General features: G+C 58.5%; 2 protein-coding genes and 1 non-coding gene across 3 annotated transcripts; 2 read left to right on the forward strand and 1 right to left on the reverse strand.

The window, feature by feature from the left end:
• Positions 1 to 3,111: 3,111 nt before the first annotated feature.
• Positions 3,112 to 3,186, reverse strand: TRNAA-UGC (transfer RNA alanine (anticodon UGC)). Its single transcript has one exon. It is a non-coding gene; the product is annotated as a tRNA-Ala (tRNA).
• Positions 3,187 to 4,993: 1,807 nt separating this feature from the next.
• On the forward strand, positions 4,994 to 20,636 carry SCAMP4 (secretory carrier membrane protein 4). The gene is made up of 7 exons (XM_031438165.2): positions 4,994 to 5,079; positions 11,366 to 11,413; positions 12,628 to 12,756; positions 12,943 to 13,099; positions 14,455 to 14,556; positions 17,390 to 17,507; positions 18,982 to 20,636. The coding sequence occupies exons 2-7, from the start codon at positions 11,407 to 11,409 to the stop codon at positions 19,159 to 19,161; spliced, it is 693 nt and encodes a 230-aa protein (XP_031294025.1). The 5' UTR covers positions 4,994 to 5,079; positions 11,366 to 11,406; the 3' UTR covers positions 19,162 to 20,636.
• Positions 5,007 to 11,357, forward strand: ADAT3 (adenosine deaminase tRNA specific 3). The gene is made up of 2 exons (XM_031438115.2): positions 5,007 to 5,079; positions 8,712 to 11,357. The coding sequence occupies exon 2, from the start codon at positions 8,728 to 8,730 to the stop codon at positions 9,781 to 9,783; it is 1,056 nt and encodes a 351-aa protein (XP_031293975.2). The 5' UTR covers positions 5,007 to 5,079; positions 8,712 to 8,727; the 3' UTR covers positions 9,784 to 11,357.
• Positions 20,637 to 23,475: the final 2,839 nt, after the last annotated feature.

Raw genomic sequence — 23,475 nt, forward strand, 5'->3', positions numbered from 1 at the left:
TGGGTTTTTGAATTTTGTGACATTTGAGTTTGCTTTTCAGAAACAAAATGTTTACCACCCTGGGGGGAAATTGCCAAATGACAGATGGTTGGGGGGGGGGTGAGAGAGAGATAGGGTCATGGAGTCCTCTTAGAGTCTGGGTGGGTAGGCAGGGATTCACTCATTGAGAGACCTGCTGGGAGCAGTGAAGTGTCCTAAAGCCTCTGGGAAGCCGCAGATGGCAGCTTTCCACTCCTTGTCAGACTCCAGCAGCCTTTCATCTGCCTTCCCTGGGCAACTGAAGGGAATCCCCCCAGCCTACTTCCAGGAAGATCACCGTAGAGGCGGGAAATACCTGGGGTCCATCCAGCTGCCCGGGGCAACCTCAGAAAGTCAACAGGATAAACAGCCAGAAAAACACAAGCCACACAACTTGGCGTGAGGACTGTTGATTTTGGCCCCAGCCTCATGGAGATAGGGGACACTTGGAGGGCAGCCTCTCTCCTCTCCAGGACTCTTTTGTTGATTGCCTTGCAGAGGTGGGAGAGCTTATGGCTGGCAGCCGACCTGAGCTTCTGTTCTGACTGACTCCAGGGCGCTTTCTGCTATTAACCTTACAGTTGGGGAGCCGAGTCCATGGTTTTGCAACTTTTTGGTGCTGGACACAAACATGCCACCATGAGTTTTCTAGGTCACATTTCTTGTGAGAGGTGCTGAATGATGAACAATGTCAAAACAAAAGGGACAGTACCAGTCGAGGCTGTTGGTTGATAAAAGACTGAAGCTGTGACTCAAATTAGCTTAAACCAAAAAACCAAAACAAAACAAAACAAAACAAACAAAAAGAGGATCCTGATTCAGGTATGGCTGGATCCAGGTGTTAAGCAGTGTTGTGGAGGCACGACCTTTTTTTCTCTTGAGGATCTGCCCTCTTTGTTTTGACTTCATTCTCAGACAAGCTCAACTGTTAGTTGCTAACAGTGACTCCTAGCATCTCCAGGCTTCCACCCTGTGGCACAATGAGTGACTCTGCTTATATTTCAGATGAAGTCCCCGCTGACTCTCACTGGTCCCACCTGAGTCACCTGTTTGTTCCTGAGCCAATCATTGTGGCCAGGGTGAGGGAACTTCCCTGACTGATGTGGCCAAGCTGATAGTGGAGTCCCTGGAACCACGTGGACTGAGAGTCGTGAGAGGAACAGTCTCCCACAAACATCAGGGCACCAGGTCCAGAAGGCTGTGCTGGATCTGAAGTGGGTAGAACATAGACACCACTTATAGGTGCCTGGCCTCTGTGGGGCTTCCCATAAGGAGATGCCAATCCATTTCCATTCCCACCCCAATCCCAGTCCTAGAAACATAAGCACAGACAGCTCCTCTGTCTTGGATGCGGGACCAGTGTGGAGTACATGCTAGTGTAAGGAGGGACCCTGTTCTGTTCATCTGCTCATCTGTTGATGGACACTTAGGTTGCTTCTCATTCTGGGCTATTGTGGGTAGAACTTCTACGAGCATCCATGTACTAGTATTTGAGTCCCTGTTCTAATTCCTTTGGGTGTATACCTGGGAGTCAATGCCCTGCCTCCAGTTTCACCCTCTCGGCTGTATCCATGCCCATGGCCAGGTGGTACCAGGGGAGAAGAGATGCCCCTTAGCCCAGCAAACAGCTGATCTGTGTTGTGCACCCTGCTCTGCCCACTCCCCACAGGCCTCCCCCTCCCAACTCAGCACTGCCCTTTGGATGCACAGAATTGATGCATGACTCGTTAGAAAGACTTAGCCGGTCTTTGCTGGTTTTCTTTCCCAAAGTGAAGTTATTCGTGTTGATGTAGAGGCTGCAACATGCGTCTACACAGACAGCCTGACAGCAGGGTCCCTGGGTAAGGGGACCACACAGGGGACCCCTGGGTTGGGAGCCAGCCGGCCTCTCTCGGGTTGCAGAGAGAGGATTTCAGAAATCTTGTCTGTCCCTGTCCTGCAAGGAGATGAAGGCAGCGTGTGAACAAGAGGTAGGGAGAGAAGGGTCATTTCCTTTCTCTCTTTTACGTCTCTTTTTCCTTTTTCTCCACACCTGCCCCCTTAATGGAGGTACTGGGGATTGAAGCCAGGACCTTGTGCACGCCCAGCACCTAGTGTACCAGTGAGCTATATCCGCCCATCCCCTCCTGTTTGTTTTTTTTAAGTGAATTTCACGTAATATAAAATTAACCATTTAGAGAGTACAATTCAGTTTTATAGACAGTACATCCACGATGTTGTGTAACCATCAACTCTATTTGCAGAACATTTTTATAACCCCAGAATATTTTTATAACCCATACCCATTTGCAGGCACTCCTCATCCTCTCCCCAAGCCCCTGGCCCCCACCACCTGCTTTCTGTCTCTATGGATGCGACTCCTCCAGGGACCTCCAGTGAGTGGGATCAGACACTGTGTGTCCTTCTGTGTCTGGTTCTCTCATTAAGCATCATATCTTCAAGGTTCATCCATGTTGTAGCAGGTGTCAGAATCTCCTTCGAATTCATGGCTGAGTAATATTCCATTGTATGGATGATCACATTCTGTTTATCCATCATCTGGTTATGAATACTTGAGTTGTTTCCACCCTTTGTCTATTGTGGATAATGCTGCTATGAATGTGAGTGTTCAAGTCCCCAATTGCCTCTCTCTCCCATATTTACCAAGAAGTGGAGTTGCTGGATTATAGGGTAATTCTATGTTTAACTTTTTGAAAAACTGCCAAAACGTTTTGCACAGCAGCTGTACCATTCTATGTCCCTACCTGTACATGTTTTTGCATTTTGAGAAATTGAAGATAAGCAGAAACATATGCTGAAGAGATTCATTCTTTAGATGCAGAAAATCTAGGCATTGCTTTTAACAACTTGTCAAAGAGCATTTAAAAAAAGAATCAGCAAAACAGGGACTCTTGGCTAGCTTGAGTGGGACATCCAGGGATGGAAAGATATCTTTAAAAAAAGTTAAACTAAAACACATATTAATCTGCGTTTTTATTTAGAAAAGAGAAAAAGAGAGCGACCAGCTTCAAGCAGGATGTTTTCCCAGAGTGTCATTTGTTTGTTTGGGGGGGGGAAGGTAATTAGGTTTACTTATTTGTTAGTTTTTTTTAATGGAGGTACTGGGGATTGAACCCAGGGCCTCATGCACGCAAGGTATGTGCTCTACCACTGAGCTATACTCACCCCCAGCCACCCCCCACCCCGAGTGTTGTTGTATGCAATAGATCAGGACACCAGGCGATGCTTTGCAAATTAAGAGGAGAAACACACGGGGTTGGACTCTAAGGGCCCTGCAGTGTTGAGGATCTGGGCTGCAGTGGGGACACCAGGAAGTGGGTTCTCCCCTCCAGCCACCGGTCCCAAGGTAGACATTTGATGGATCTTGGCAGGGGATTCCTTGGTTCTTCCAGGAGGGGAGCAGGGAGAAAATAGAAAGATATGAATAAAATTTTCGCCCTTCAGAGTCCTTTTAGATCTGATACTAAGTCCTTGCTTAGCAATGGGGTCAAACCAGGGTCTTCTTACCCCCGCACTGCAGACATGACGGGAAGCTCTGTTTTGAGGGCATCCTGTGCATTGTATGGTGTTGAGTAGCATTCCCTGGCTTCCGGGTCTGGATGCCAGGAGCACCCTAACAATCACGAATACCCCCAGACATTGCCCACTGTCCCCTGGGGGTGGGGGGACAAACTGCCCCTGGTTGAGACCCTCTGGGTTAAACCTGTGTAACTAGAATTAATAACTGGACTTGCTCATAAAATTAGCATATTTTGTCTGTGTTGATGGAAAATGAATCACTCAAGTCAGTCTAAGAAAGAAATGGGAAATTTTATTCAAGCCAAATTTGAGGATTATAACCTGGGAAGAGCATCTCTGCTCTGAGGACTGTTCCATCCATTGGAAATCAAGGCACAGGGGATGGGGGTATGGCTCAGTGGTTGAGCGCATGTTTGGCATGCAGGAGGTCCTGAGTTCAATCCCTAGTTCCTCTATTAAAAAAAAAAATATATATATATATATATATATATATATATAAAATAAGTCACGCTCAACACAAAGTATAGAACCTACACAGTACTAACAACTATTTTAAAAAAATGGAGTTGGGGTTTTCTTGGGCATGAAACACCCTGTCCTCCTTGCTTGGCCCTCAATAAACTTTTGGGGTGTGGGTAACTCTCAGTGGTAGAGCACATGCTTAGCATGCAGGAGGCCCTGGGTTCAATCCCCCGTCCCTCCATTAAAAAAAAAAAATAAAGGCACAGTTTAAATGGTTTTTTGAGACAGAGGGCTGAACATCAAATGATATATTGTTGACAGTTTACATAATCCAGACCTAAGGGTCATCCTAGTCACGTAACCCCCTTACAAGCTCTAGGAGAAATGTTATCTCTTAAGGAGCTGTCTTGTTGATGCTCGGAGACAATTGCTGTTTATGGTTGAGCAGGCATTCCTGCCATGGGGGAGATTGAGCTGATGTATATGCAGATACACAGTAGCACAGAGCAGGGAGGAGAGGTCAAAGGGCAGAAAATTATGTTTAAATTTTTATCTTGCCATAAAATATTGATTTCATTTCACTTCTGGGAGACTCACAAGATCTCCTTCGCCTACTGTACAGATAGAAAAATGAGGCTGGAGTTGGCTGGGACCCCAGACCATCACTGGAACCAGATTGCATCTAGTTCTCTGGAGACACCCCCTCCGGATGAGCCACGTGGCAGCAGCAAACTACACTCCGGGTCGTGTGCCTCCTGCCTCAGTACCTTCACTGCTGATTTCCCAAAGGCCCCAGGGCCGGACTTCTCCCCGCCGCCCCATGGGTCTCGAACATTCAACTCAGCATTCGCCCCGCACTCCTGCCGGTCACGGGAACCGCTCTCAGGAAAGGGTCGGAGCGAGGCAGCGCGCGCGGCCTTCTGGGGATTGTAGTCCCGGTCCCCACCTCCGCCTCGCGCCGACCCCGCCCCTGGAACTACGCTCCCGGCGTGCCCCGCGGCGCCAGGCGGTGGCGGAGGCGGGGCAAGCTGGCCGGTTGCTAAGACTTGGAGAAGCGCAGCGCTCCCGCCTTCTTCTCAGGTAAGCGCACGACCCCGCGGTCTTGCGGTCTTGCGTCCCAGTCTCCCGCGGAGGGCGAGCGCGGGCGGGGGCGGGGGGCACGGCTTTGGGGGGCGCCTGCAGCGCGGAGCAAGGGGGCAGCCAGGCAGGGATCGTGCGCGCCGCGGACGGGCGCGGGGGGAGGCGCCGTGTGCGCGTGCGCGCGCCCCTGCGGCCGGGGATGGAGACCCTGTGTCCCCGCCGCTTCCGGTGCGCCCCGCCGTGGGGTCATCGCGGCCAGCCCTCTGCTTCCGCGCTGTCGCCCGGACTGTCCGTGTAACGGCTTCCCGCCCGCTTTGGGTGGAAGGCCCTAGTCTTTCTGGACGTCCTCAACGTCGATAGTCCTTCCTGAGCCTTAAGCAAAGTGAGTTCTCAGGGCCTGGCCTCGCGTCTCTCCCGCAGCCCCGTGCCCGAGGCCCTGTCATGTCACGCACCCGTAGGGCGGCCAGGGTCCGCAAATAAACTCGCAGGTTGCCCCGCCAAGTACGAATTTCGTGTGAACAATATGTGTGCATACATACGTATTTTCGGAGCGGGCATAAGTATATCCCAGAGATGGCGTGGGCCACATTTATGCCAACAATTGTCTGCTCACCTGGAATTGGAATTTAGCGGGGCGTCCTGTATGTTGTCTGGCGACCCCCACTCTAAGGGGGAGCTCGCCCTTCAGTGGGGCCGAGTCCTGGAAACCGTATTCGAAAGCTGGATGTGGGCGCCTCCAAGACTCCGGCACCGGCTGTTCCTTCTGCTTTGGGCTCCCTACCCTGCTCGACCTGCCTTAGGCCCGGCGGTGGGTCACCGCCTCTGAGGAGCCCTCCTGCCACAGTCAGGGCACAGGGCCCCTGAGGGGCTGTGCCCAGGGACAGTGCCAGGCCCCACATGGGTATTCTCACTTTCTGCCCCAGAGAGCAGTGCTGGACAGTGATGGATCCCATGTCCCAGAGGGGGAAGCTGGGGTCGGGGTTAGGACAGGGGTGGGACACACCCAGGGCTGTGGTAAGGCCTCTCCTGGTTGTCACCTGCAGAGCCTGACTCAGCTACCTGAATAAGCACCCTTTCCTTACTCCCTGCTGAGCTAACTTCTCCTGGGACCCCAGACCCACAGCCCCCGCTGCTGCAGGAGTCCCAGAGTACCCAGTGAGAGGACTGGCTCTTGAGGGTCTTCTTGGTCCCCCAGACCCTCCAGGGGACCCACGCATGGCATACGGCCCATGGAGCCCTTTCTGGCCCTGTCGTTGCCTGTGGCAGAGGCTACAATCACCAGTGTAAACAGCCCTGGGGAGGTGGCCACCGCACCGGAGCACAGGCACTTCTAGGCCATAGCGGTGGGCAGAGGGAGGTGCACAGGGCCCGCAAAGAGCACAGTGAGGATGTCGGGCAGTTGGGTGCCCAGAGCTGGCAGTGGATACGAGGCTCTGAGGACAAAAAGAGGAAGAGGCCGGCCTGGCTGCTCTTAGGCCCCTGGGGTGTTCAAGCATGTCTTGAGGCATTGGCGCTGTCCAGGGAGGGGCCGCTGCTCCTTGTCTAGGGGGGCTGCCCTCTGCCACACTTGTTTCCGGTCTGTGGGCTCAGGACCCCTGTCCTGCGGGGCCGGAGGCAGAGTCAGTGAGCTGTTGGCCACCTGGCCGTGGGGTTCGGTCCCAGCTCTGCCCCCTCCCTGACCCAGCCATGTGGCCCTGGGCAAAACCCCTTGGCTTAAGGAAAGGGGACAGTCCTGCAGTCTCCTTCCTGGGTCGTGGAGAGGGGTCGGGGAACCCATTCGTGGAAGCTCGAGGACGTGCCGGGGTTCCGGCACCATCATGAGGTACTGGGCCTGGTTGGGGGTCTGCTGCCCTACCGATCACCAGGTGTCCCTCCTCCTCCCTTCAGCAGCAGCAGCTTTTCTGAGATACGTGTCACACGCCTTGTGGTTCGTCCACTTAGAGCGTACATTTTAGCCTCTTTCAGTATATTTACAATGTCGTGCAACCATCACCTGTCTCGTTCCAGAACATCCTGTCATCTCAGAAAGCAGCCCCGTCCCCATTGGCATCATCTCCCTCCCTCTCCCCAGCCCGTGCCAACCAGGAGCCCCCTCCCTGTGTCTGGGGACTGGCCTGTTCTGGATGCCTCACATCCATGGACTCACACACTGTGTGTCCTTCAGTGTCTGCTTCTCTCCCTGGGTGTCGTGCTCTCAGGGTCCGTCCAGGGTGTCAGGGCTGCTCTCCTGGTCACGGCTGAGCCATGCTCCTGTGTGTGGGGAGACATTTTGTTTATCCGTCTATCTTTTGGCAGGGGTTGTTGCTGCATTTTGACTGCTGTGAAGTGTGTGGCTCTGAACATTTGTGTGCAGGTTTCTGCATGGACGTGTGTTTTAAGTTCTTCAGGGTCCACACCTAGGAGTGGAGTGGCATTGCAGGGTCAGATGGTGACCCCTGTGGTTTTTATTTTTCCTCTCTAGGAGTCAGCAGTCCGGCCAGCAGTGTCCCCGTGGCAGCCTCCTTTATTTGCCGCGTGTTTTTTTTAAGCAGAGAGAGGTTGTGCCCTCGGAGGGACAAACAGGACTGTGTCTGTCTTGCCCCGGAGACACTGGGAGCTTTTGTGGCCTGGGACAGGCAGTGGGGCCAGGGCGTCCCGGGCGTGGTGTGTGCCGGGCGCGCGGATTTGGAATCTGAGGCCCTGCCTGGCACGGCCGTGCTGGGTGTGCCAGGGCCGCTCCACGCCTGCTGCTTCTGAGAGCTGCCAGCGGCCCCCGGTTCTGAGTGTCTGCCACGCTTGTATTGTGGGCTCAGGACACGTTATGGTGGGCGGGGACCGCACACGCCCTCTGAGGGTGGCGGGTTGCGGATTGAGCCGGGGTGCATCACAGCAGTAAAAGCCCCAGCGGTGAAGTCGCTTCAGCACTTCCCTGTCCGTGGGGAAGTGCTGGGAGCGGCTGGTCCCCCTGAGACGCTGCCGGGGCGGTGCGGCCTGGGCGGGCGGTGCTTCTCTGGGGTCCCGCGAGGAGGTTCCTTTCTAACAGCGCCCTAGGCAGTCCTGCCCAGTAGCAATGTCACGCGAGGCACGTACATGACGTCGAGTTTTTAGAAACCGCTTTTTTGAAAAGTACAAAGAAACAGGTGACGTTAACCCTAACGATACATTTATTTACCCTGAAACATGTGAAGTATCCCCGCCTCCGCATGTAGTCCTCACAGTCGTCCATCGGTATCTGCAGGGGATTGGTTCCAGGACCCCTGAGAATAACAGAATCCGTGGGTGTCAGATGGCCAAGTACTGCTGGTCGTCGGTATCTGGATTTTTCGTGGGTGCGGAGGGCTAACTGTACAAACAAAACCCACCAAGACCGTTCACGTCCTTTTGTCATAAGTTTCTGGAATCTAGTGTGCGTCTCCACTCACAGCACGTCTCAAAGGAAAAAAGGGAGAAACACCGGAACTGGGGTGGTTCAAACTGCGTGCAAACCAGGAGTCAGCAGGACCTGAGTGAGAGCGTGACCACTGCCGCAGTTCACGGGGGCCGAGCTCTCCGCTGAGCCTCCAGACCCTGCAGGCTCCCGGGACCCGCTCTCCGGCCTAGCCAGGCCTCCACGCTGACGGATGATGCTCTGCTCCGGTCTCTGTCTCCCACAGTCGGAGCCACGCCAGGATGGACCCCGCCCTGGGCATCGCAGAGCCGCGTGTGGACGAGAAGGCAGGGAGCCCCGAGCGAGAGCCCGCGCCATGGCAAGCCCTCCCGGTCCTGTCCGAGCAGCAATCTGGGGATGTGGAGCTGGTGCTGGCGTATGCCGCGCCCATCCTGGACAAACGCCAGACCTCGCGCCTCCTCAAGGAGGTGTCAGCCGTCCACCCACTACCTGCACAGCCTCACCTCAAAAGGGTGCGGCCCAGCCAGGACCCCAGCTGCCCACATGCACTGGAGATGCTGCTGTGCCTGGCGGGGCCAGCCGCGGGCGCACGATCGCTGGCTGAGCTCCTCCCGGAGCCGGCCGTGGACCCCCGTGGCCTGGGACAGCCCTTCCTGGTGCCTGTGCCTGCCCGGCCGCCCCTGACCAGGGGCCAGTTCGAGGAGGCACGCGCCCACTGGCCCACGAACTTCCACGAGGACAGGGAGGTGACCCGAGCCCTGGCTGGGCAGCTCTTCTCAGCACAGGAACGGGCCACGATGCATGGCCACATGGAGCGGGCTGTGTGGGCGGCTCAGCAGGCTGCCTCTAGGGGCCTGAGGGCTGTAGGGGCAGTGGTGGTGGACCCGGCCTCGGGCCGCGTGCTGGCCACGGGCCATGACTGCCGCGGCGCGGCCCGCCCCCTGCTGCACGCCACCATGGTGTGCATCGACCTGGTGGCCCAGGGCCAGGGCCGCGGCACCTATGACCTCGTGCCCCACCCCGCCTGCTCCTTCGCCCCGGCCACCGCCCCCCAGAGTGTCCGTGTGGGCTCCGTGCGCAAGCTGGACGAGGACGCGGATGGCCTCCCCTACGTGTGCACCGGCTACGACCTGTACATCACCCGTGAGCCCTGCGCCATGTGCGCCATGGCCCTGGTGCACTCCCGCGTGCGACGTGTCTTCTATGGGGCTCCCTCGCCCGACGGCGCGCTGGGCACCCGCTTCCGCATGCATGCCCGGCCAGACCTCAACCACCGCTTCCAGGCCTTCCGCGGGGTGCTGGAGGCCCAGTGCCGCCAGCTGGACCCCGACCCGTAGGCGCCCGGCCCTGAAGTTCCTCTGCTCCCCGCTGGCCCAGGCATCCCACATGGTCACGAGGGGACTGCCGTCCCTTCTCGATTTTAGAGACACGCGTGTCTCCTGGCCCCGGAGCCCCCACCACACTGTTCTGCCAGCGCATGGGGGCGTCCCCTGCCTGGATGGGCTCCCCCACCACTGGCCCAAGTGCAGCGGGGGTTCAGCCGGCGAAGCCCTGGGTCCTTGGGGACTGTGTCCCCTTTTCTCAGGTGTCAGAAGACAGTTCTGTTGTGTGACAATAAACAACTTAAAACCAGGTTGGTGTCTGTTGACAGAGGTAGAGGCTGTGGTGGCCACTGGTCCCTGGATCCGGGGGAGACCGCTTTCCTGGTGCCTGGGTTTGTACTGGGGAGACGAGCGCCTGAGCCGAGTGTGGGCAGAGCAGGGCCCCCCAAGTCTGGAAGCGTGAGGCTGGACTCCAGGGAAGAGCCCCGCCAACCTGGACATCAATTTCCTGACTGTCCAAGGAGGCCAGTGGACCCCTAGAAGGGTGGGTGGGGGTCTGCTCCACAGTGGCCCTCTTGTCCATCCAGCAAACTCACGTTGACTGAGCACATGGTGGGTGGCTTAGGGCCCTGAGACATCTCTGCCCTGAGCCCACCCTCGAGCCCCTAGCCCTTCCCAGCTCATGGGGGCAGGGCAGGTGGAGGGTCTCAGCCAGAGCCAGTGAGGTGGGCGCGCTGGATGGACGGTCGGTCAGGGCAGTGAGCCTGCTGGGCCTGCAGACAGGACAGGGCCGGGCGGGGCTGCAGGTCCCAGTGGGGCTGGAGAGTGGACCGAGGGAACTCTTGGTCACTGGAACCTTTTCGCCTGAACTGCCTCCGGGCACAGCTCCCCCACTTGCTCCAGGGCCAGGTGCTGGGGACAGTTGAGGCCCAGCTGTGCCATGAGGGCCAGGCAGATTTCCCGAACAGGGTACCGCCCACCCACAGGGCCCTTGTGGAACCGGTGAGCCCCCCACAGTGATGTGCCTTGATGGTGCCTCCTGTGAGGGGCTGCTCTGTGAAACAGGCTCCTGGGCTCCCTCTGGGCAGGACTGCTGGGAGCCAAGCCCATCTGCAAGTGTTTCACTTGGGTTGCAGTGGGGTCCTTGGCCCTGCAAAGCTCCAGGGGCAAAAACTGCAGACCAGAGAAGTTGTGTGACTTGCCTGAGGTCACACAGCAAGGAGCATGAACTTAGTTCTTGGTGAATCAGATCCCCTGGGGCTGTAGGAGGCACGCAGAGCCGTCTGTAGGTAATGGGGAAGTTTGAGAGGGTAAGGAGGCGGGAGGGCAGCGGGGGTGAGTGTCTGGGATCCCAGGAACATCCGGGCTCTGGCCCGATGCCTCCTCTCAAGTCAGTACAGAAGCTGCCTGGGGCCTCTGAGGTGAAGAGGTGGCGGGTCACATACTTGGGGCTGGCCTTTGGGCCAAGAGCCCAGACACCTCTGTGGACAGTCTGGAGGTTAGGGCTGTCCTTGCGGCGGCCGCCTGGGCCTGCAATTGGCGTCGGGGTCCCCTAGCAGTGATGAGGACTCCCTGACTATGGCTGTCTCCTCCCCAGGTGGCTGCAGGCTTCTGCCCCGCCCTGTCGTCACAGCGGAAATGTCTGGTGAGTCTTGCCCGCCGGCCCCATGGTGGAGATTCCAGCTTCTCTGTCCCTCTGGGAAGTGCCCCAGGTGGCTGGACTCACGTCGACCCCTGAGGGCGTAGCCTCTGTCCTCCCGCGGGGGGTTGATGGGGTTGCTCCTGGCACTGAGCCAGACGATGGGGAGACAGCCCTCATGGTGAGCGGCCAGCTTGGGCGTCTGGCAGCAGAGGTGACGGGGCGCCGCCTGGTCGCTCTGATGTGGGCAGAGGTGAGCAGCTCCAGGCTATGCCCGCGTATCCCTGCCCCTACAAGGTCCACCTGGGTGCCCGCTGCGGCTGCCTTCAAACAGCCACACACAAGTCCTGACCCCAGGACCCAGGAAGCGGACTTTGTCAGCAGTGTAATTGTAAGACGAGTTGCACTGGAGTAGGGGTCCCTGCTGTAGAGTGACAGACGTCCTAAGAAGGGGGAGATTTGGACACAGACGCGATGAAGCTGTGGAAGGCGGAGGCAGAGACCTGAGTGATGCTGCCACGTGCGCAGGATGCCCGGGGCCCCAGGAGCCGGAGGAGGCAGGAGGGGCCCTCGCCCGGAGCCTCCAGAGGGAGCGCGGCCCTGCTCATCTGCATCTGGGTCGCCTGGCTTTCAGGATGGGGATGGGATGCATTTCTGTTGTGCTAAGCCGCCCCTGCCAGAAGCTCACGTTCCAAGGGCTAGACCCTTCCTGGGAGCCCCAGGTGTGAACAGCGTTTGGGCTCTGCCGTCGAGTCTGTGTGCCCCTGGAACTGTTCTAAGAAATCGCCACAAACACAGTGATGGAAGCAGAATTTGTTCTCTGACCGTCCTGGAGGTCAGGGGTCCTACTCAGGCCTCATGGAGCTCAGTCCAGGCTTGGGCAGGGCTGGTCCCTCCGGAGGCTCCAGGGAGAAGCGGCTCCTGCCTCTTCCAGCTTCTAGAGGCGCCGCATCCCTGGCTCGCGGCCCGCCCTCCATCCTCACCGCCAGCAGCGCAGCATCCCCCGTCTCTCTCTGACTCTGACCTCCAGCCTCTCTCTGATGAGGACCCTGTGAGGACATGGGTCTCCTGGGAATCTAGGGTCGCCCCCATCCCAGGGGCCTTAACTTAATCCTGCCTGCAGAGTCCCCTCTGCGCTGTGAGGTGACACGTCCTCATGTCCTGGGGCCGCCACAAGCTGGCTGCAGCCGGGGCTTAGCTCAAGGCCGTGTGTCCTGCAGGCAAGGAGAACAACTTCCCCCCGCTGCCCAAGTTCATCCCCCTGAAGCCCTGCTTCTACCAGAACTTCTCTGACGAGATCCCCATCGAGCACCAGGTCCTGGTGAAGAGGATCTACCGGCTGTGGCTGTGTGAGTGTGAGGAGGGGGGTCCCTGGCACCACTCGGAGACCCCAGCTTGGGAGTTGCCCTGGCCCAGGTGGTAAGAGCCTGAGGCTTTTGTAGTAAGCTCCCTTCTGGCTGGGGCCTGGTGTGGATGGAGTGGGCGGGATGGCTGGACGCCCCAGCCCGGCTCAGCGCCCCTCCCTGCCCCCCCAGTCTACTGTGCCACCCTGGGTGTCAACCTTGTCGCCTGCCTCGCCTGGTGGATCGCCGGCGGCTCCGGCGCCAACTTCGGCCTGGCCCTGATCTGGCTGCTGCTCTTCTCCCCCTGTGGCTACGTGTGCTGGTTCCGGCCTGCCTACAAGGCCTTCCGGTAAGTCGGGGCGCCGTGGCCTGCACCCTAGAGGGGCTCTCGGGGTGTCCGGTATAGGGGAGGGAACAGGACATCTCCCCTTGGGCATGCTTAGCTCCACCCAAACCCCGTGGAGGACCACGCCCCCATGCCCCAGTCTGCACCTGTCTCCCGGGCCCAAGTGTCAGCATAGTCCCTTCCTCTGGTCCATCTTGGACAGCATTTTGCATCAGGCTCTGTAGACGGTGGCCCACAGGCCACATCCAGCTGTTGCCTGTGTTTGCTTTTAATGAGTTACACTGTGTACTTCACCTATCACTCAACTCACCTCAACAATTCAATGTTTCTACTGTCTTCACGAGGTTGGACAACCATCATCTCTAATCCAGAACATTCCATCACTCCAAAAGAAGCCCTGTCCCCACCAGCAGTCACCCACCCCGCAACCCTCTCCCCAGCCCTGACTGCCAGGAGCCCCCTCCCTGTGTCTGCGGACTGGCCTGTTCTGGACGTCTCGCATCCATGGACTCACACACTTTGCGTCCTCCCGTGTCTGCTTCTCTCCCTGAGCTCGTGCTCTCAGGGTCCGTCCACGTGGTAGTGAGTGTCAGGGCTTCTCTCCTGTGCATGGCCGAGTGACGTTCCCATGTGTGGAGGGACCACGTTTCTTTATCCATCATCCGTTGATGGACACTTGAGTTGTTGCCATCTTTTGGCTGCTGTGAATCTTTCTCTGTGAACACTCCCCCCACCACCCTGCCCAGTGTGTGCTGTTTGCCCCCTGGGTGGTCCCCGAATCCCAGACTCTCAGACTGAGTCAGGGCCCCAATGGTCTCCTGGAGACAAGAACCAGAAACCCACTCACGTGTGCTGAAGCTGAGGTCCCAGGCTGGCTCGGGCGACTGCATGCAGGGACGGACCCCACAGGCTCCTGCCCCTCGCCTACCCCCAGCTGTGGGTCCCCCCAGCCCCTGCCCCCACTCCATGGACTGGGAGGGGCCTGGGCCACGGCCCCTGCAGCCTTCCCTCGTCTAGGGCAGGGACAGGAGTCCAGCGTGGAGAGTGTCTCGAATCTACCATTAACCTCCCAGGTTAACATCTTCTGATCGCGTGCCCTGCCGGTGTGGTCATATCCTCGGCGTAGGAAGGTGTCTGGAATTCCGCCCCAGTGGGGACGTGTTAGGTGTGGCGTTCCCTCTGAGCCGAGTGGGCCCCTCACGGTCCGGCTCCGCAGCCTGTGCCGGGCCCCCCTCCTCGGGCCCCTCCACCTCACCCCCCACTCCTCGGGCCCCCTGTCCTTGAGCCCCTGCACCTTGCCCCCCACTTCAGGCCCCCCTCTCCTCAGGCTGTGGTAATGCTGCTTTCCTTCCCTTTAGGTCTGACAGCTCCTTCAACTTCATGGCGTTTTTCTTCATCTTTGGAGCCCAGTTTGTCCTGACCGTCATCCAGGCCATTGGCCTCTCAGGTTGGGGCGCGTGGTAAGCAGGGCCCCCGAGAGCCCAGGACTAGCATCACCTGTGATGTGTGTCACGTGTGTGAACACAAGTCACACACAGGTACCGTTAGTGTGGGCTGAGGGCTGCAAGGAGGACCCGTAACGCCAGCGGCTGGAGGCGGGTCGACGTTTGCACCTGTCAGCCCTCCAGGGAGGTGCTAGGTCGGGGCATCTGGTCTGCAGTCACCTGGGGCCCGAGTGCAGAGGTTCCGCCCGCCTTCTGCCACCTGGTTCGTGGTCACCCGACCACAGGGAATGTGCGGCGTGGTCAGTGTGTGTCCCAGGGGAGCGGTCAGAGAGCAGCTTGAGGGCCTGCGGCCCCCCCGCCCTGTCAAGGGTAAGAGCTGTCACTTGTGTGTTTGCTTTTGGGGTCACATATGAGCTTTCTGTGGCCACTGTGACAAATTACTCCTAATTCAGTGACTTGAAATGAAACAGACTTCTCATCTCAGTCCTGGAGGTCAGAACGCCCAGGGCTAAAACCCAGGCGTGGCCAAGGCTGGTCCCTCTGGAGGCTCCAGGGAGAAGTAGCTGCTGCCTTTTCCAGGTTCTAGAGGCACCACTTTCCTGGCTCTCGGCCCCTCCCTCCATCCTCACCGCCAGCAGCGAAGCATCTTCCCTCTCTGACTCTGACGCCCCCGCCTCCCTCTGATGAGGACCCTGTGAAGACACGGATTCCCCCAGGGAACCCAGGGTCACCCCCATCCCAGGGGCCTTAACTCAATCCCACCTACAGGGTCCTCTCTGCCCCGTGAGGTGACAGGTCGCAGGTCCCGGAGCAGGACGTGGGTGCTGTGAGTTGTCTCCACTGTCAGCGCCCGGCAGGACACACCACGTGATCTCTCTTCCCGCCCATGTGTGCTGCCGTGTGTCCAAGTGTCTTGGTTGAATTCTCGTGCATGCTAAGCCCCTGCTCTACCACTGAGCTATACCCTCCCCGCCCTTTTTTTAAATTGAGATGGACTTCACATACAGTTTTCCATCTTTAAGTGCACAATTTAGTGGCATTTAGTACATTTGCAGTGCTGTGCACCATCACCTCTATCTAGTTCTAGAACAGACCATCACTCCAAAAGGAGGGCCCGTCCCCATCAGCAGTTGACGTTCCCCAACCCCTGACAACCAGGAGCCCCCTCTCTGTGGACTGGCCTGCTCTGGACGTTTCACGTCCATGGGCTCACACACTCTGTGTCCTTCTGTGTCTGCTTCTCTCCCTGAGCACCGTGCTCTCAGGGTCCGTCCACGTGGGAGCGGTGTCAGGGCTGCTCTCCTGGTCACAGCCGAGCGACGCTCCCGTGTGTGGTGGGACGCGGCCTGTGTGCGCACTGCCCGTGGAGGGACACTTGGGTGGCTGTGCTGCTTTGCTGCTGCTCGTGGTCCTGCTGTGAGGTTCCTGTTTCCGTGTGCATGTGTGTTTTTTTGTTTCTCCGGGCACACCTGGTCATGGACCTGCTGGGCGACACGGTAGTGATGTTGACCTTCTGAGGAGCTGCCAGGCCCTCCTGCCGCTTCTGTAGACTGTGTCCCTTGTTCTGTCCTTTAGCACCTTCTGTCCCCATGTCCCTGGTTCTAGCCCCTGGAGCTACTGGCCAAGTGGCCCAGTGGGAGCACCTGGTGCCCGTGTCCCCTCCCTGACCCTCATCTCTCCCAGCAGTGCGCCCCCCACCCCACCCAGGGGACAGCAGGCTCACATGTACCTCGGTCCGTCGCTGGCGGAGGCCGGTTTCCAGCCGTAATAAGTGAGCTTGTTCCCTGGAAGGAGTGGCTGCAGTCCCTCCCAGGCGTGTCTGGGGCCTGGTGCCATGGAGCAGGCTCCCTGTTCTCCATCCCCACCCTCCCCAGACCACTGCCCAGCCAGCCTCGTGTTCAGAGCACCAGATCCAATGGGAGATCTTTCCGTCCTCTTCGTGACCTTCCTGCAGCAGAGCCGCCCCCCCCCCCCGGAGCCCAGGGAATGGCGTCCTGCCCCCTGACCCAGCCCCAGCTGCCTGTCCACCCGCCTAGTACCCCTGCAGCCGCCCGGCTGTGCTCACACCCGTCAGAGCGCGGTGCGGTGTGCGTCCTCCTCGTTCCGCAGAGGGGCGGGGCGGCGTTGGCGTGTGCGTGCAGCACACAGTTTTACAGACTCTCTGGAAGGGTCCACAGCAGGTGAGCCACACCGCTTCCCTCTGGGTGGGGGAGGGGGTCGCCAGGAGAGAGTTTATTATATTCTTTCCAGTTTCCTGAGTCTTGAACTGCGTCTTTATTACGTGCTAAGAAAAAAATTCTCAGAAACACTGTACGTCTTGCCTCCCCTCCCAGAGGTAAATGTGGAGATGAGATAAATGTTCTTCCATGGGGGCTGATGATGTAACGTGGTTCAGGTCTCTCTCATCTTAATGCCTCCTTAGTGTGACTTAGGTTCCTGGTGTTCCCAGCAGGTGGACATTCACATCCTCCCTGGCTTTTCCTTGTTGCAGACAGTGGCCGTGGCTTAGATTCTTGCAAGTAGAATAGCCGGGGAGAAGGAATAAATGTTCAGATCTTGTTATAGGGCAGCGCCCCGCTGCTGACAGTAGTTTGTTTCTTTGACCCCTTGCACACGAGGCTTGCCCACACGACGGTGTAAAGACCGCACCTTTTCTAACTTGCACATCTTCATTTGTGGGTTTGAGTATCATTCTCTAAGCTCTCTGGCCCCAAGGTACTCGTCTACGAATTGCTCATTACATTTTTCTTGTTGATTTGTCGGAGCTCTTTACATATGAGGGATGGTGGGATGCTGGGCCGGTGTCTGGTGGTCGTGCTGGCTCCCACATTAGCTCTTGCCCCTGCAGCGGTTGGCTGGCAGCGGTCGGGTTCTTCCAGACCAGCGTTGGGGCCGCTGTGGTCATGCTGCTCCCGGCCATCATGTTCTCTGTGTCGGCTGCCACGATGGCCATCGTGATCATGAAGGTGAGTCCTCTGGGTCCCTGCGCAGCCTGTGCCTTGAACTTCCTGGCTGCAGGGGCTCATCTTATCCCCATTCCAGTAGCAAGAAATGGTGCGTCTGGGGAGGGAAGTGATCGCTGTCAGCAGGGGAGACCCTCCGTGGTCAGGACCCTTGGTTGTTCACTCCGGGGCCCTGCCTCCCCACCCACGTGGCCTTCTGAGGAGGGCGGACTCGAGGAAGCAGCTCTGTGTGGGTCAGTGGGGAGCACTCCTGTGTTTGGGGATGTCATCTGCCAGAGCCCCACCATACACGTGTTGCAGAATGAAGTCCACACTGCTGATTCGGCCATCCCAGGCTGAGTGTTGCTGTTTACAGTTAAATTCAAATTAAGTGTAACAAACTAAAATTAGAAAGTCCATCTGTCCATCCTGCTTGCCTCATCCGAGTGCTCAGTGGCCACGTGGGGCTGGGACACAAGCTCCCCCAGGCGCCACCGCTCCTGGTGTTTGGAGACTTCTGGGGAAAACGTGTGCACTGTAGCCCTGAGCCTTTGGCCACGTGAGGATTGCCCTGGGACCTCACGGAAGGTGACGGGTGACAACAAGGCTGGTGGCGCATCCTCCTCTGCCTTCCTGGAGGTGCCTGACTCGGCCGTCTTCCTCCCACACGCCCAGCGTTGCACTGGGCTGTGCATTGCCAGTGATGCTTGACAGCTGGGTTTTGAACCCCCACTGCCTCCTTGCCACGGGTCTCAGCTGTTACAGCAGGATTTTGAGGCCTGGGCTGTTCAGTGGGTGCACTGGGCCATCTAGGAGGACAGAGAGGTGCTTGGGTTCCCCAGTGCCTGTCCCCAAAGTCTTTCAGCTGCATGGACCACGATGAGGGGAGGGATGACCCAGCAGAGAGCAGGCCGGCTGGGAGGCCCAGCAAGATGCTGGCCGCAGCGGAGCCGAGAGCACCCGTATGTACGGGGGGTGCTCCAGGATTGAGCAGTGCCCCCGAGCACAGCCGACCCCCTACTGAGGCCTCAGCACCAACCCCCGTTTTGGGTGTTTGCCAGGAGGTGGTTGCACAGAAGAAGGATAAATTCCAGTGGAAAAGGACAAAAGCGATTAGCAAACGCCGTTTTCTCAGTTACTGAATTTGCCAGAATTTCTAGAAATAGCACAGCTCAGTGTTCCAAGAGGCGCGGCCTTTCTGGATGGTGGGAGGCGGTGGTCTCCCCAGGGCTCTCTGCTGAGGGGGTCACTGCAGGGACCGCTGTTAGCGACCTGCGGGGTCCAGGACCCAATGCACCCCAGAGGGGTGGGGGGTGGGCGGCGAGTGGGTGCTAGGGGGAGGCAGGCCCTGAACCTCCCTCTTTGCTGGAAGAGGCGCCTGTGGCCGAGTGCGTGGGCTCTGCTGGGGCAGGTGGAGCTCTCAGAGCGCAAACGCTGTAGCCTGTGTGTGTGGTTGCCTGCTGACATCCGCTCTCTGCCTCCCGCGCCCCCCCCACAGGTGCACAGCATCTACCGGGGAACAGGTGGAAGCTTCCAGAAGGCGCAGTCAGAGTGGAGCGCAGGCACCTGGAGGAACCCGCCATCCCGGGAGGCCCGGTACAACAACTTCTCTGGGAACAGCCTGCCCGAGTACCCCACCGTGCCCAGCTACCCGGCCAGCGGTGCCCAGTGGCCTTAGGGGGAGCCAGGCGGCCCTGCTGCCTGCCTACCAGCCCACCTCCTCCTCCTGGTCCACCCCCGCCACCCTGGGTCTGCTGAGGCCCTGAGTGGCTGTCCCCCGACCTCCCAGGCAGCGGCCAGGCCCCAACCCCAAGCCAGCTGGCAGTGGGGGACCCGTGCGGTGTCCATCGCACTCCCAGGAGCAGGCTTCTTGCAAGCTCCGCCCAGAGGCTGTCCGGCCTCTGCTGTCTGGTGGAAGAGCGCCCATCTCAGTCCTTCCAAGCACGCATGGTCCCCGTGAGGCCTGCTACGCAGCAGGCCCTCTCCCCGGGGGTCGTGGAGGGTTGACCCGGGCCTCCCAGGTCGGAGGCGGGCTGGCTGCCCTCTTCCAGAGCTGATGATGCTGAGAAGGGCCCTGGCCCCGCATGCTGCCCGCCCAGCCTCTGTCCGGTCGGTTGCCCTTGCCCGGGGCCCAGCTGGGAGAGGGGGCCTTCTCCCTGCCAAGTTTTCATCTCCTGATGTGTAGCCAGAGCCTCAATATTGTCGTCGTCTAGTGGACGAGCCCATGGGGAGGGCTAGAGACCGACTGCAGCCTCAGTGCCATGATCTGAGCTCCTCCCCATCTGTCTGTCCGTCCATCTGTCCATTGGCCATCTTGCCTCCAGCCTTCCTGCCAGCGGCCATGCCGGTCCCGGGTCTCAGAGCTGGGAACCTCGGGCAGGAGCTTGTTAGATCCGAAACCTGGGACCCACTCCCTCTAGGGGAGGAGGGCAGCGGCTGGCCTGTCCCTGCAGGTCCAGGTCGAGGTCCAGGTCCAGGTAGGGCGACAGACAGTGCGTGCCCCAAGGCCAGGCGCAGGGCCGCGGCACAGCCCTTTCTGGAGCTGCAGGGTTGGGAGGTTCCTCAGGAGGAGCAACCAGACAGACAAACCTGTGCCTTAGTGAGGAAAGAGCCGTCCCTCCTCCCTCTCCCCACCGGTCCTCCCAGCTCCTTCCCAGGCAGCAGCCAGCAGCCCGGTGAATGGATGGGCCGGAGAGCCCTCCCAGCAGCCTCCTGGCCCTCGCTGGCCCTGCTTCCTGGGCAGGATGGGCCCCTCCCATCACACCGGCCTCTCCCAGGAGCCTCCCGGCCGCTGACCCGCCCTGCTCGCCCGCGCCTGCTCGCTTGGCTGCTACTGCTGAACGCCACGCACTGTTCGAGGGTGGCCATGGCCCTGAGAAAGCGCCTGGGTCTGGGTCCCCCAGGGGCAGGGCCTCCTGGGATGGGAAGCCCAGGCCCCTCACCCGAGGCTGGTGCCACGCTCCTCAGGGCTGAGTCTCCTATGACCGGGATGCCACTGGTGACAGCGGTTGACCCGGCGTCAGCCAGCCATGGGGCCAGTTGTGGGGCTCGCCCAGTGCGCACACCCCACCCTGTGCTCCCCACTGCCTGCTGTACCTTGAAGGTTTTGTTATGTGAGAATATCCAGGAAATAAATACATCCTTCCTGCACTAGGTGGGCCTCCTCAGGGGCTGTTTGTGGTGAGTCTACCCCCGGAGGTCTGGTCGATGGGCTGCCCGCCCGCAGCCCCTGCCCGGCTAGACAAGCTGTGGCCTCCACCGTGGTGCCCTCTTCTTGTTTTCAATCACCTCATTTTCTTCCTGCTCCCCAGTTTTTGTTTGAAAAAGGAAGTTTACAGAAGGTGAGATACTGGATACCAGCGCCCCTCGCCGGAAAGGAGACGTAATGGTAGAGGTGGCCGGACTAGGGATGGGTGTGGCTTGCAGGGACCCCCATCCTGGCTCACTGTGGGGCCTACTGGGCGGCAGCGGACCCCCCACATGGACTTGGAGGGAAGGCTGCAGGTCTTTTATTCCATGGAGCACTTGGCCACCAGCGGAAGAGAGCGAGCCCAAAGCAAGTGGCCTGGGTTTCCTCGTGGCCCCCCAAGTGGTTCATGGAGTCCTGACCCCACACCTTAGAGCAGGGCCTATTTGGAGCAGGGTCCTTGCAGGAGTGACTGGTCACGGCAAGGTCACATCAGAGCAGGTGGTCCTAATGCCGCAGGACTCTTGTTCTTACAAGAGAGGACACCTGGACACGGACACACAGGGCAGGCCAAGAGAAGATGGGGGCAGAGATGGGTGATGCTGCCACAAGGCCAGGGTTGCCAGTGACCCCAGAAGCCGGGAGAGAGTGGGGCAGGGGGGCAAGAGCCAGCCCTGTGATAGACACTCATCTCAGGCTTCGAGGCCCTGGAACTGGGAGGGGATGTGTTTGTCGTATTGTTTGTGGTGCTTGGTTACAGCCAGCTCCTGGTTATGGGGGAGGTGAGGTAGCGGGCGCTGTGCCATAGGGCTCGCGTGTCATGGGTAGGGGGTGATTCGGGTCGGGCAGACCCGCCTGGAGGGTGAGGAGCTGTGTCTCCCGGGGCAGGTGGGCAGAGCAGGGAGCAGAGAAGGAAAGTGAGACCTGATGGGGTGCTGGGGCAGTGGGCACTTGGGTCTGGGGAGGCGATTTGCGTGTCATCGGCTCAGAGGTGACATGTAGGGACACAGAACAGTATGGAGGCGAGAGAGACCCCGGGGGAGTCGGGAAGGGAGCCATCTACTGTGCCAGGACCACAGACCTGAGCTCTAAACAAAGGATTTATCTCTCGGTTCTGGATCCAGACACGTGGCAGGGCTTTGGGGAGGGTGCTTCCTGCCTCTCCCAGCCGCTGGGGGATCCTGCTCTCTTTGTCACTGCGTCTCCTTCTGTCTCTTACAAGACACTATCCGTGGGTTGGGGGCCACTCTGCCTCCAGCATGACCTCAACGTCATCTGTACCTTTATTACATCTGAAAGGACCCACCAGTTCTAGGAGGTGGGGCCGTGGTGCAGCCCCTGCGGGGGAACTTCAGCCTTACGAGCCTGAGGGAGAGCAGCGGAGCAGCAGACAGCCCTGGGCGGGTGTGTCCGCCAGCCAAGCCCTGCACCAAGGGGACTGCCCTTGGGGGACCAGGTCCCTGGAATGGGAGGAGAACCGTGTTCATGGCGGGGCAGCACAAAGCCCAAGGGGGCTGCAGGTGAGGGTGGGAGCAGGGCCCGTGGAGGGGAGGCTGGGCTGAGAGCTTCCTCAGCAGGATCTGTAAGGGAGGCCCTGCCCTGGGTCAGGAGCAGGGACCAGTCACCTCCAGCAATGGGAGGCTGGCGGGCGAGGAAGTTCCTGCTGCTAGTGCATAGCCAACAGTTGCCAGCTTCTCACCTGCTGTGGACACTAGGTCTGGAGCATCTCTGTGGGGACTGTCCCAGGTGCTGTGGGGTGTGGAGCAGCCTCCCTGGCCCCCACCCCAGACATCACCCAGTGTCCCCCGAGGGCAGGACGGACCACCCAGGTGAGACCCTCTGCTTTAGATGTGAGATTTGACCTGGCAAAATTGTTCTCAGTGGAAGTCAAGAGCTGCAACTGAACTAGAAAATTGATGTAGGTTTTTTTTTCTTTTCTTCAGTCTTATAGAAGGATCAAGTACTAGTTTCACCCAGAAGCATCGATCCTGATGGAAGTAATTCCCAGGAGTAAGAACGTGGAAACAGAAGGCAACTGATAGTCATTTCACTTTGCTGCAGAGAAAATGACCGATCAGGATCACGTTTGATTAGCAGGGTTTCTTCTCAAACCTACCCTCTCAAAGAAAGCTCACCCGTGTGTGTGTGTAGTGGGGTGTAATTTGGGTTCAGATGCTCTGCGTTCATCAACAAAGACCCAGAACCTCCCCAGAGGCCAGGGGCAGGCAGAAAGGTCCACGTAACAGGGGCCACAGACTGGACAGCTTCACATGGTCTGACCAGTGAGGTTGAGGTGTCCCAGGGTCAAGGCTCCTCTGAGAGCCCTGGGGGCATCCTTCTTGCCTCTCCCAGCTAAATACTGAAATGTACTAGATTAGGATTGAAGACACAAAATTTTAACACACTCGTTAATGTCACTTAAAAAAAAAAAACTCATTACATTTTTGTAACTTAAGGAAAAAAACACATTTTCAGCCCCCTACCTCCACAGTTGGGGGTGCCGAGGGGGCTCAACTCTGCCCTCAGGTGGAGAATGGTGGGTGCTGGTCTATCTTTGCGTTTGAGGTTAGCGTGCGTGTGCATGTGCGTGCGTGTGCGAGCATGTGGGAATGTGTTTGCACTTTGTGATGAGTTGCACTGTGTCCCCCTCCCTGGCTAAAAATTTCTGTTTTAAGTCTCAACCCCCTAGGACCTCAGAACGCGACCGTAGTGTCAATGCTTGTGGAACTATTGAGATGGTACCCAACGCTTATGACTGGTTAACTTTCTTGTAAAAGGGGAAGTTTGGACACAGACACGCATGCA

Source organism: Camelus dromedarius, chromosome 27 (genome assembly GCF_036321535.1).
Source record: "Camelus dromedarius isolate mCamDro1 chromosome 27, mCamDro1.pat, whole genome shotgun sequence".
Taxonomy (NCBI): domain Eukaryota; kingdom Metazoa; phylum Chordata; class Mammalia; order Artiodactyla; family Camelidae; genus Camelus; species Camelus dromedarius.